General features: G+C 51.4%; 1 protein-coding gene across 1 annotated transcript in view; it reads right to left on the bottom strand.

Annotated features, from left to right (window-relative positions):
• LOC132396376 (probable E3 ubiquitin-protein ligase RNF144A) overlaps nucleotides 1-9,244 on the bottom strand; it is a 15,674-nt gene extending 6,430 nt beyond the window's left edge. The window contains exons 1-2 of the mRNA XM_059973897.1: nucleotides 8,931-9,244; nucleotides 3,124-3,215 (exon numbers count right to left, since the gene is read on the bottom strand). Of these exons, the coding sequence (XP_059829880.1) occupies nucleotides 3,124-3,215; nucleotides 8,931-8,970 (132 nt within the window). The 5' untranslated portion in view covers nucleotides 8,971-9,244. The remainder of the gene's footprint in view (nucleotides 1-3,123; nucleotides 3,216-8,930) is intronic.
• Between the last annotated feature and the right edge of the window lie 3,953 nt (nucleotides 9,245-13,197).

Raw genomic sequence — 13,197 nt, 5'->3', positions numbered from 1 at the left:
AGAGCAGGTACAGACAGAGACATTGTGACGTGGAAAGTAGGTACAGACAGAGACAATGTAATGTGAAGAGTAGGTACAGACAGAGACACAGTTATATGGAGTAGGTATAGGCAGAGACACTGTGATGTGGAGAGTGGGTACAGACAGAGTCACTGTGATGTGGAGAGTGGGTACAGACAGAGACACTGTGATGTGGAGAGTGGGTACAGGTGAAGACACTGATGTGGAGTGTAGGTACAGACAGAGACACTGTGATGTGGAGAGAAGGTACAAGCAAAGACACTGTGATGTGGAGAGTGGATACAGACAGAGACACCGTGATGTGGAGTGTAGGTACAGACAGAGACGCTGTGACATGTAGAGTACATACATAGACACTCTGATGTGGAGTGTAGGTAAAGGCAGAGACACTGTTATGTGGAGAGTAGGTGCAGACAGACACTGTAACGTGAAGAGTATGTACAGGCAGAGACAAAGTGACATGTAGAGTAGGTACAGACAGAAACACTGTGACATGGAGAGTAGGTACAGGCAAAGACACTGTGATGTGGAGAGTGGGTACAGACAGAAACACTATGATGTGGAGAGAAGGTACAGGCAAAGACACTGTGATGTGGAGAGTGGGTACAGACAGAGTCACTGTGATGTGGAGAGAAGGTACAGACAGAGACGCTGTGACATGGAGAGTACATACAGAGACACTGTGATGTCGAGAGAAGGTACAGGCAAAGACACTGTGATGTGGAGAGAAGGTACAGGCAAAGACACTGTGATGTGGAGAGTGGGTACAGACAGAGACACTGTGATGTGGAGAGAAGGTACAAGCAAAGACACTGTGATGTGGAGAGTGGGTACAGACAGAGACACTGTGATGTGGAGAGTGGGTACAGACAGAGACGCTGTGACATGGAGAGTACATACAGAGACACTCTGATGTGGAGTGTAGGTACAGGCAGAGACGCTGTGACATGGAGAGTACATACAGAGACACTCTGATGTGGAGTGTAGGTACAAGCAGAGACACTGTTATGTGGAGAGTAGGCGCAGACAGACACTGTAACGTGAAGAGTATGTACAGGCAGAGACAAAGTGACATGGAGAGTAGGTACAGAGACACTGTGATGTAGAGAGCAGGTACAGACAAAGACACTGTAATATAGAGAGTAGGTACAGATAGAGACACTGTAATATAGAGAGTAGGTACAGGCGGAGGCACTGTGACATGGAGAGTAGGTACAGGCGGAGGCACTGTGATGTGCAGAGTAGGTACAGGCAGAGACACTGTGATGTGGAGAGAAGGTACAGGCAAAGACACTGTGATGTGGAGAGTGGGTACAGACAGAGTCACTGTGATGTGGAGAGTGGGTACAGACAGAGACACTGTGATGTGGAGAGTGGGTACAGACAGAGACATTGTGATGTGGAGAGTAGGTACAGGTGAAGACACTGATGTGGAGTGTAGGTACAGGCAGAGACATTGTGATGTGGAGTGTAGGTACAGACACTGAGATGTGGTTTGTAGGTACAGACAGAGACACAGTGACATGGAGAGCAGGAACAGACAGAGACATTGTGACATGGAAAGTAGGTACAGACAGAGACAATGTAATGTGAAGAGTAGGTACAGACAGAGACACAGTTATATGGAGTAGGTATAGGCAGAGACACTGTGATGTGGAGAGTGGGTACAGACAGAGACACTGTGATGTGGAGAGAAGGTACAAGCAAAGACACTGTGATGTGGAGAGTGGATACAGACAGAGACACTGTGATGTGGAGAGTGGGTACAGACAGAGACGCTCTGACATGGAGAGTACATACAGAGACACTCTGATGTGGAGTGTAGGTATAGGCAGAGACGCTGTGACATGGAGAGTACATACAGAGACACTCTGATGTGGAGTGTAGGTACAAGCAGAGACACTGTTATGTGGAGAGTAGGCGCAGACAGACACTGTAACGTGAAGAGTATGTACAGGCAGAGACAAAGTGACATGGAGAGTAGGTACAGAGACACTGTGATGTAGAGAGCAGGTACAGATAGAGACACTGTAATATAGAGAGTAGGTACAGGCGGAGGCACTGTGACATGGAGAGTAGGTACAGGCGGAGGCACTGTGATGTGCAGAGTAGGTACAGGCAGAGAAACTGTGATGTGGAGAGAAGGTACAGGCAAAGACACTGTGATGTGGAGAGTGGGTACAGACAGAGTCACTGTGATGTGGAGAGTGGGTACAGACAGAGACACTGTGATGTGGAGAGTGGGTACAGACAGAGACATTGTGATGTGGAGAGTAGGTACAGGTGAAGACACTGATGTGGAGTGTAGGTACAGGCAGAGACACTGTGATGTGGAGTGTAGGTACAGACTGAGACACTGTAATATAGAGAGTAGGTACAAACAGATACACTGTGACGTGGAGAGTAGGTACAGGCGGAGGCACTGATGTGCACAGTAGGTACAGGCAGAGAAGCTGTGATGTGGAGAGTAGGTACAGACAGAGACACTGTGACGTAGACATTAGGTACAGGCGGAGACGTTATGATGTGGAGAGTAGGTACAGGTGGAGACACTGATGTGGAGTGTAGGTACAGGCAGAGACATTGTGATGTGGAGTGTAGGTACAGACACTGAGATGTGGTTTGTAGGTACAGACAGAGACACAGTGACGTGGAGAGCAGGTACAGACAGAGACATTGTGACGTGGAGAGTAGGTACAGACAGAGACACTGTAATGTGAAGAGTAGGTACAGACAGAGACACAGTTATATGGAGTAGGTACAGGCAGAGACACTGTGATGTGGAGAGAACGTACAGGCAAAGACACTGTGATGTGGAGAGTGGGTACAGACAGAGACACTGTGATATGGAGAGAAGGTACAGGCAAAGTCACTGTGATGTGGAGAGTAGGTACAGACAGAGACACTGTGATGTGGAGTGTAGGTATGGGCAGAGACGCTGTGATCTGGAGAATAGCTATAGGCAGAGACTGTGACATGGAGAGTAGGTACAGACAGAGATAATGTTACACAAACTTCATTAGTTGGTAGTATTCTTGAGACTTGGGTGGTGAAACTGCTGCTTGGTATGGCTGTGTGTACAGAAGCTTTTCTTGCTCCTACCTGATGCAGTGAGTCCAAGATCCATTCCTTCAGTTTCTCCACGTCCGCATAATGTGAACACGGTAGCTTTTGGAGATGGGACCGTTGGGCAGCTGGAACAGTACCAATTTCAACTTAATACAGTAATACTATGTCTGCAATGTCCCATCTACTTCTGTTTACTCATCCCCATCACTCATTCCCAGGAAATGCCTCCACACTATCACATCACACACTCCCGGGGTCAGACACAGAGTGAATCTCCCTCCACACTGTCCCATCACACACTCCCGGGGTCAGACACAGAGTGAATCTCCCTCCACACTGTCCCATCACACACTCCCGGGATCAGACACAGAATGAATCTCCCTCCACGCTCTCCCATCACACACTCACGGGGTCAGACACAGAGTGAATGTCCCTCCACACTGTCCCATCTCACACTCCCGGGGTCAGACACAGAATGAAGCTCCCTCCACACCGTCCCATCACACACTCCCGGGGTCAGACACAGAGTGAATCTCCCTCCACACCATCCCATTACACACTCCCGGAGTCAGAGAGAGTGACCCTCCCTCCACACCATCCCATCACACACTCCCGGGGTCAGACACAGAGTGGATGTCCCTCCACACTGTCCCATCTCACACTCCCGGGGTCTGACACAGAATGAAGCTCCCTCCACACCGTCCCATCACACACTCCCGGGGTCAGACACAGAGTGACCCTCCCTCCACACTGTCCCATCACACAGTCCCGGGGTCAGACACAGAGTGAATGTCCCTCCACACTGACCCATCTCACACTCCCGGGGTCAGACACAGAGTGAATCTCCCTCCACACTGTCCCATCACACACTCCCGGGATCAGACACAGAATGAATCTCCCTCCACGCTGTCCCATCACACACTCACGGGGTCAGACACAGAGTGAATGTCCCTCCACACTGTCCCATCTCACACTCCCGGGATCAGACACATAATGAAGCTCCCTCCATACCGTCCCTTCACACAATCCTGGGGTCAGACACAGAGTGACCCTCCCTCCACACTGTCCCATCACACACTCCCGTGGTTAGACACAGAGTGAATGTCCCTCCACACTGTCCCATCTCACACTCCCGGGGTCAGACACAGAATGAAGCTCCCTCCACACCGTCCCATCACACACTCCCGGGGTCAGACACAGATTGAATCTCCCTCCACACCATCCCATTACACACTCCCGGGGTCAGAGAGAGTGACCCTCCCTCCACACCATCCCATCACACACTCCCGGGGTCAGACACAGAGTGGATGTCCCTCCACACTGTCCCATCTCACACTCCCGGGGTCTGACACAGAATGAAGCTCCCTCCACACCGTCCCATCACACACTCCCGGGGTCAGACACAGAGTGACCCTCCCTCCACACTATCCCATCACACAGTCCCGGGGTCAGACACAGAGTGAATGTCCCTCCACACTGACCCAGCTCACACTCCCGGGGTCAGACACAGAATGAAGCTCCCTCCACACCGTCCCATCACACACTCCCGGGGTCAGACACAGAGTGAATCTCCCTCCACACCATCCCATTACACACTCCCGGGGTCAGAGCGAGTGACCCTCCCTCCACACCATCCCATCACACACTCCCGGGGTCAGACAAAGAGTGAATCTCCCTCCACACCGTCCCATCACACACTCCCGGGGTCAGACACAGAGTGAATCTCTCTCTACACCGTCCCATCACACACTCCCGGGGTCAGACACAGACTGAAGCTCCCTTCACACCGTCCCATCACACACTCCCGGGGTCAGAGAGAGTGACCCTCCCTCCACACCGTCCCATCACACACTCCCGGGGTCAGACACAGAGTGAATCTCCCTCCACACCGTCCCATCACACACTCCCGGGGTCAGACACGGAGTGAATCTCCCTCCACACCATCCCATTACACACTCCCGGGGTCAGAGAGAGTGGCCCTCCCTCCACACCATCCCATCACACACTCCCGGGGTCAGACACAGAATGAAGCTCCCTCCACACCGTCCCATCACACACTCCCGGGGTCAGACACAGAGTGAATCTCCCTCCACACCGTCCCATCACACACTCCCGGGGTCAGACACAGAGTGAATCTCTCTCTACACCGTTCCATCACACACTCCCGGGGTCAGACACAGAATGAAGCTCCCTCCACACCGTCCCATCACACACTCCCGGGGTCAGACACAGAGTGAATCTCCCTGTACACTGTCCCATCACACACTCCCAGGGTCAGACACAGAATGAAGCTCCCTCCACACCGTCCCATCACACACTCCCGGGGTCAGACACAGAGTGAATGTCCCTCCACACTGACCCATCTCACACTCCCGGGGTCAGACACAGAGTGAATCTCCCTCCACACTGTCCCATCACACACTCCCGGGATCAGACACAAAATGAATCTCCCTCCACGCTGTCCCATCACACACTCACGGGGTCAGACACAGAGTGAATGTCCCTCCACACTGTCCCATCTCACACTCCCGGGATCAGACACATAATGAAGCTCCCTCCATACCGTCCCATCACACAATCCTGGGGTCAGACACAGAGAGACCCTCCCTACACACTGTCCCATCACACACTCCCGGGGTTAGACACAGAGTGAATGTCCCTCCACACTGTCCCATCTCACACTCCCGGGGTCAGACACAGAATGAAGCTCCCTCCACACCGTCCCATCACACACTCCCGGGGTCAGACACAGAGTGAATCTCCCTCCACACCATCCCATTACACACTCCCGGGGTCAGAGAGAGTGACCCTCCCTCCACACCATCCCATCACACACTCCCGGGGTCAGACACAGAGTGGATGTCCCTCCACACTGTCCCATCTCACACTCCCGGTGTCTGACACAGAATGAAGCTCCCTCCACACCGTCCCATCACACACTCCCGGGGTCAGACACAGAGTGACCCTCCCTCCACACTATCCCATCACACAGTCCCGGGGTCAGACACAGAGTGAATGTCCCTCCACACTGACCCAGCTCACACTCCCGGGGTCAGACACAGAATGAAGCTCCCTCCACACCGTCCCATCACACACTCCCGGGGTCAGACACAGAGTGAATCTCCCTCCACACCATCCCATTGCACACTCCCGGGGTCAGAGCGAGTGACCCTCCCTCCACACCATCCCATCACACACTCCCGGGGTCAGACACAGAGTGAATCTCCCTCCACACCGTCCCATCACACACTCCGGGGGTCAGACACAGAGTGAATCTCTCTCTACACCGTCCCATCACACACTCCCGGGGTCAGACACAGACTGAAGCTCCCTTCACACCGTCCCATCACACACTCCCGGGGTCAGAGAGAGTGACCCTCCCTCCACACCGTCCCATCACACACTCCCGGGGTCAGACACAGAGTGAATCTCCCTCCACACCGTCCCATCACACACTCCCGGGGTCAGACACGGAGTGAATCTCCCTCCACACCATCCCATTACACACTCCCGGGGTCAGAGAGAGTGGCCCTCCCTCCACACCATCCCATCACACACTCCCGGGGTCAGACACAGAATGAAGCTCCCTCCACACCGTCCCATCACACACTCCCGGGGTCAGACACAGAGTGAATCTCCCTCCACACCGTCCCATCACACACTCCCGGGGTCAGACACAGAGTGAATCTCTCTCTACACCGTTCCATCACACACTCCCGGGGTCAGACACAGAATGAAGCTCCCTCCACACCGTCCCATCACACACTCCCGGGGTCAGACACAGAGTGAATCTCCCTGTACACTGTCCCATCACACACTCCCAGGGTCAGACACAGAATGAAGCTCCCTCCACACCGTCCCATCACACACTCCCGGGGTCAGACACAGAGTGAATCTCCCTGTACACCGTCACATCACACACTCCCGTGGTCAGAGAGAGTGACCCTCCCTCCACACCGTCCCATCACACACTCCCGGGATCAGAGAGAGTGACCCTCCCACCACACCATCCAATCACACACTCCCGGGGTCAGAGAGAGTGACCCTCCCTCCACACCGTCCCATCACACACTCCCGGGGTCAGACACAGAGTGAATCTCCCTCCACACCGTCCCATCACACACTCCCGGGGTCAGACACAGAGTGAATCTCCCTCCACACCGTCCCATCACACACTCCCGGGGTCAGACACAGAGTGAATGTCCCTCCACACTGTCCCATCTCATACTACCGGGGTCAGACACAGAGTGAATCTCCCTCCACACCGTCTCATCACACACTCCCGGGGTCAGACACAGAGTAAATCTCCCTCCACACCGTCCCATCACACACTCCCGGGGTCAGACACAGAATGAAGCTCCCTCCACACCGTCCCATCACACACTCCCGGGGTCAGAGAGAGTGACCCTCCCTCCACACCGTCCCATCACACACTCCCGGGGTCAGACACAGAGTGAATCTCTCTCTACACTGTCCCATCACACACTCCCGGGGTCAGACACAGAATGAAGCTCCCTCCACACCATCCCATCACACACTTCCGGGGTCAGACACAGAGTGAATCTCCCTCCACACCATCCCTTCACACACTTCCGGGGTCAGACACAGAGTGAATCTCCCTCCACACCATCCCATCACACACTTCCGGGGTCAGACACAGTGTGAATCTCTCTCTACACCGTCCCATCACGCACTCCCGGGGTCAGACACAGAATGAAGCTCCCTCCACACCATCCCATCACACACTCCCGGGGTCAGAGAGAGTGACCCTCCCTCCACACCGTACAATCACACAGTCCCGGGGTCAGACACAGAGTGAATCTCACCTCCACACTGTCCCATCACACACTCCCGGGGTCAGAGAGCGTGACCCTCCCTCCACACCATCCCATCACACACTCCCGGGGTCAGAGAGAGTGACCCTCCCTCCACACTGTCCCATCACACACTCCCGGGGTCAGACACAGAGTGAATCTCCCTGTACACTGTCCCATCACACACTCCCGGGGTCAGACACAGAGTGAATCTCCCTGTACACTGTCCCATCACACACTCCGGGGGTCAGACACAGAGTGAATCTCCCTCTACACAGTCCCATCACACATTCCTGGGGTCAGACACAGAGTGAATCTCCCTCCACACCGTCCCATCACACACTCCCGGGTTCAGACACAGAGTGAATCTCCCTCCACACCGTCCCATCAGACACTCCCGGGGTCAGACACAGAGTGAATCTCCCTCCACACCGTCCCATCACACACTCCCGGGGTCTATTGAAAAGGAACACGCGCAGTCCACAGTGGCCTTGGAGGAGTTTCGAGACCGTTGGGCTCCGCGGGGTGTAAATGCCATCGTGGATAGAGATGGCAACATTCTGGTGTAATGTCTATTGTCTATTTGTAGTGCAGTAATTGTGTTTGCCACTGTTTTGTATATATTGTATAGCACCGAAATTTGTAATAAAGGATTTTGTAATAAAAAAAAAAGGGGTCAGACACAGAGTGAAGCTCCCTCCACACTCTCCTATCACTGTCTAGGCACGGCTTGGTAAGTTATGGGCATTTTATGTTGACGGATACACTGGCGGCCTGACCTCGGCACTTCCTCGGGCTGTGTCAGTTGTTGTCGCAAACTACGCAATTTTTTCTGTGCTTTCCGCGTCATATTCATCTCGTATCTAAGCGCTCAAGTACGTCCTGATGGCTTTGCAATGCACAGGCCTGTCTCGCAGCAGCGCCTCCCTTTCCTACACCTGTTCCTCTAACAGTTTAACCTCTGTCGCAGTCTGCTCCAGGGCCCAGCTGGCGGCCGCCCGTCTTGCCGCAGGCAGTCTGCCCTACCTTTACGCTCATAGAACACCTTCAGCCCCCGTGTGGTCATCGCGACGTAGGGTCGTGCAATGTCTGGGAGAGGTGCTGATCAGTCCCTCTGCGGGGACCTGCCGCTCGGTGGGATTTCCCAGGCGGGAAATACTTTCGCTATCACTTTCACAATGACAGGCCTCTTCCCCCCTTAAAAAAAACACGAACAGCAATCGTTTTATTATTGTCGATACTGAGCTGGAAACGCTGTTCCGCATGCAGTCATTTCATTTCATTACGACCGCAAGACCATAAAACGTGGACCCATCGAGTCTGCTCCGCCATTCAATCGTGGCTGATCCCTTTTCCTCCTCGTCAGCCCCACTACCCGGCCTTCTCCCTGTAATCTTTGATGCCTAGTCGCATCAAGAAGCTCTCACTCTCCGTCTGAAATACGCACAGTGACCTGGCCTCCACAGCTGCCTGTGGTAACAAGTTCACCACCCTCTGGCTAAAGAAATTTCTCCGCATCTCTGTTTTAAATGGTCGCCCCTCTATCCTGAGGCTGTGCCCTCTTGTCCTCGACTCCCCCACCATGGGAAACATCCTTTCCACATCTGGTCTGTCTAGGCCTTTCAAAATTCAAAAGGTTTCAGCGAGACAACCCACCATTCGTTCTAAATTCCAGCGAGTACTGGCCCAGACGATAACCCTTTCATTCCCAGCTTCATCCTTGTGAACATCATCTGGACCCTCTACAATGCCAGCACATCTTTTCTTAGACAAGGAGCCCAACACAGTACTCAAGGTGAGCCTCACCAGTGCCTTATAAAGCCTCAGCATCTCATCCCTGCTCTTGTGTTCTAGACCTCTGGAAATGAATGCTAACTTTGCATTTCCCTTCCTCAGCACTGACTTCCACTGCAAGTTAACCTTTAGGGCGTTCTGCACAAGGACTCCCAAGTCCCTTAATGTCTCAGTCTTTTGTATTTTCTCCTCATTTAGAAAATAATCCACACATTGATTTCTACTACCAAAGTGCATGGCCATGCATTTTCCAACATCGTAATTCATTTGCCAGTTTCTTGCCCATTCTCATAGTCTGTCTAAGTCTTTCTGCATCCTACCTGTTTCTTCAACTCCACCTGCCCCTCCACCAATCTTTGTATCATCTGCAAACTTGGCAACAAAGCCATCTAAATTATTTATATACAGTGTAAAAAGAAGCAGTCCCAACACCGACCCCTGCGGAACACCACTAGTCACTGGCAGCCAATCAGAAAAGGATCCTCTTACTCCCTCTCGCTGCCTCCTACCAATCAGCTATTACTGTAACCATGTTAGTGACTTTCCTGTAATACCATGGGTTCTTAACTTGGTCAGCAGCCTCATGTATGGCACCTTGTCAAAGGCCTTCTGAAATCCAAATATACAACATCCACTACATCCCCTATCCAACTTGTAATCTCCTCGAAGAACGCCAACAGGTTTGTAAAGATTTTCTTATATCTTGTCCTTTGTCACCAAGTATTCCATAGCCTCATCCTTAACAATGGACTCTAACATCTTCCCAACCAACCACTGAGGTCAGGCTAACTGGTCAGGCTAAAAGAAATTTCTTTTCTGTTGCCTTCATCCTTTCTTAAAGAGTGGAGTGACATTTGCAATTTTTCAGTCTTCTGGCACCATGCCAGAGTCCAACGATTTTTGAAAGATCATTACTGATGCCTCCACAATTTCTACCGCTACCTCTTTCAGAACCTTAGTGTGGAGATCATCTTGTCCGAGTGACTTATGTACCTTTAGGTCTTTCAGCTTTTTGAGCACCTCCTCCCTTGTAACAGTAATTATACTCACTTCTCTTCCCGCACACCTTTCAACACCTGGTACACTGCTAGTATCTTCTACAGTGACACTTGTTAGTACAAGGGAAGAGAGTTACAGAATAAAGTGTCACAGTTACAGAGAAAGTGCTTTGCGGGTAACCGATAAAGTGTGAAAATCATGAGGTAGAGGGTGAGATCCAGAGTGCAACTTCAGTATAAGGAAACTTTAATATTCTTAAAACAGCGTGAGGAAGCTGTCCTTGGTGGTATGTGGACTGTAAACCCCTCCAGCCCCTACCCCTCTCCCTGTCTCTTGTTGTTCAGATCAGACAACAGTACAGTCTGAAGAACAGTCTTCAGACCCTCAATGCGGTACAGACCTTTTAACCTACTGATCAATCTAACCTTTCCCTTCTCCATTTCTTCTCTTATCCATGTCCCTATCAAAGAGTCACTTAAGTGTCCCTAATATATCTGCCCCCACCACCACCCCTGGCAGTGTGTTCCACTCACCCACCACTCTCCATGTAGAGTGATACATGAAGAGGGTACCTCTGATACCCCTTTACTTTCCTCCAATCACCTGAAAGTAATGCCCCCTGGTATTAACCATTTTTGTCCAGGGAAAAAGTCTCTGTCTTCCCACTCGACCTATGCCTCTTATCATCTTATCAATCTCTATCAAGCCCCTCCAAGATCAAAGGAAGTCTTTGGAAAGCAGAACAGTTGCCCGTAGAAGTGTGACAGTAGGAAAGTGTGTATGGAACTGGAGGAGATAGCAGAAGTACTTAATGAATACTTTGCTTCAGTATTCGCTACGGAAAAGGATCTTGGTGATTGTAGGGATGACTTGCAGCAGACTGAAAAGCTTGAGCATACAGATATTAAGAAAGAGGATGTGCTAGAGCTTTTGGAAAGCATCAAGTTGGATAAGTCACCGGGACCAGACTAGATGTACCCCAGGCTACTGTGGGAGGCAAGGGAGGAGATTGCTGAGCCTCTGTCAATGATCTTTGCAGCATGGTTGCAGATGTTATTCAAGAAAGGGAGTAGAGATAGCCCAGGAAATTATAGACCAGTGAGTCTTACCTCAGTGGTTGGTAAGTTGATGGAAAAGATCCTGAGAGGCAGGATTTATGAACATTTGGAGAGGCATAATATGATTAGGAATAGTCAGCATGGCTTTGTCAAGGGCAGGTCGTGCCCTACGAGCCTGATTGGATTTTTTGAGGATGTGACTAAACGCATTGATGAAGGTAGAACAGTAGATGAAGTGTATATGGATTTCAGCAAGGCATTTGACGAGGTACCCCATGCAAGGCTTATTGAGAAAGTAAGGAGGCATGGGATACAAGGGGACATTGCTTTGTGGATCCAGAACTGGCTTGCCCACAGAGGGCAAAGAGTGGTTGTAGACGGGTCATGTTCTGCATGGACGTCAGTCACCAGTGGAGTACCTCAGGGATCTGTTCTGGGACCCTTACTCTTTGTGATTTTTATAAATGAGCTGTATGAGGAAGTGCAGGGATGGGTTTGTAAGTTTGCTGATGACACAAGGGTTGGAGGTGTTGTGGATAGTGTGGAGGGTTGTCAGAAGTTACAGCGGGATATTGATCGGATGCAAAACTGGACTAAGATGTGGCAGATGGAGTTCAACCCAGATAAGTGTGAAGTGGTTCATTTTGGTAGGTCAAATATGATGGCAGAATATAGTGTTAATGGTAAGACTCTTGGCAGTGTGGAGGATGAGAGGGATCCCAGGGTCCAAGTCCATAGGACGCTCAAAGCAGCTGCGCAGCTTGACTCTGTAGTTAAGAAAGCATACAGTGTATTGGCCTTCATCAATCATGGAATTGAATTTAGGAGCCAAGAGGTAAAGTTGCACCTATATAGGACCCTGGTCAGACCCCACTTGGAGTACTGTGCTCAGTTCTGGTTGCCTCACTACAGGAAGGATGTGGAAACCATAGAAAATGTGCAGAGGAGATTTACAAGGATGTTGCCTGAATTGGGGAGCATGTCTTATGAGAATGGGTTGAGTGAACTTTTCTTCTTGGACCAACAGAGGATGAGAAGTGAAATCCTGATAAAGGTGTATAAGATGATGAGAGGCATTGATCATGTGGAATGGGCTGCCGGCGACGGCAGTGGAGGCAGCAACGTTAGGGTATTTTAAGAGACTCCTGGACAGGTACATGGAGCTTAGAAAAATAGAGGGTTATGGGTAACCCTAGGTAACTTCTACAGTAAGTACATGTTCGGCACAGCTTTGTGGGCCGAAGGGCCTGTATTGTGCTGCAGGTTTTCTATGTTCCTATGAACTGAAAACCCTCCGGAGTGGCCTCGGCCGAGTCTGCGGAGCCTCTGACCGGGGAACAGTCTACAATCGAGTTACTTCAGCTGCCAGAGGTGTGATGTTCGGGGCTTGGTGGGAGATGTCCCTAGTTACTGGGACAATGAGACAGGCGATCCCGCTCTTT

The sequence above is a fragment of the Hypanus sabinus genome, chromosome 7 (assembly GCF_030144855.1).
Source record: "Hypanus sabinus isolate sHypSab1 chromosome 7, sHypSab1.hap1, whole genome shotgun sequence".
NCBI lineage: Eukaryota > Metazoa > Chordata > Chondrichthyes > Myliobatiformes > Dasyatidae > Hypanus > Hypanus sabinus.
The sequence above is the reverse complement of the archived record's forward strand: the minus strand, read 5'-3'. Positions and strand labels throughout refer to the sequence as shown.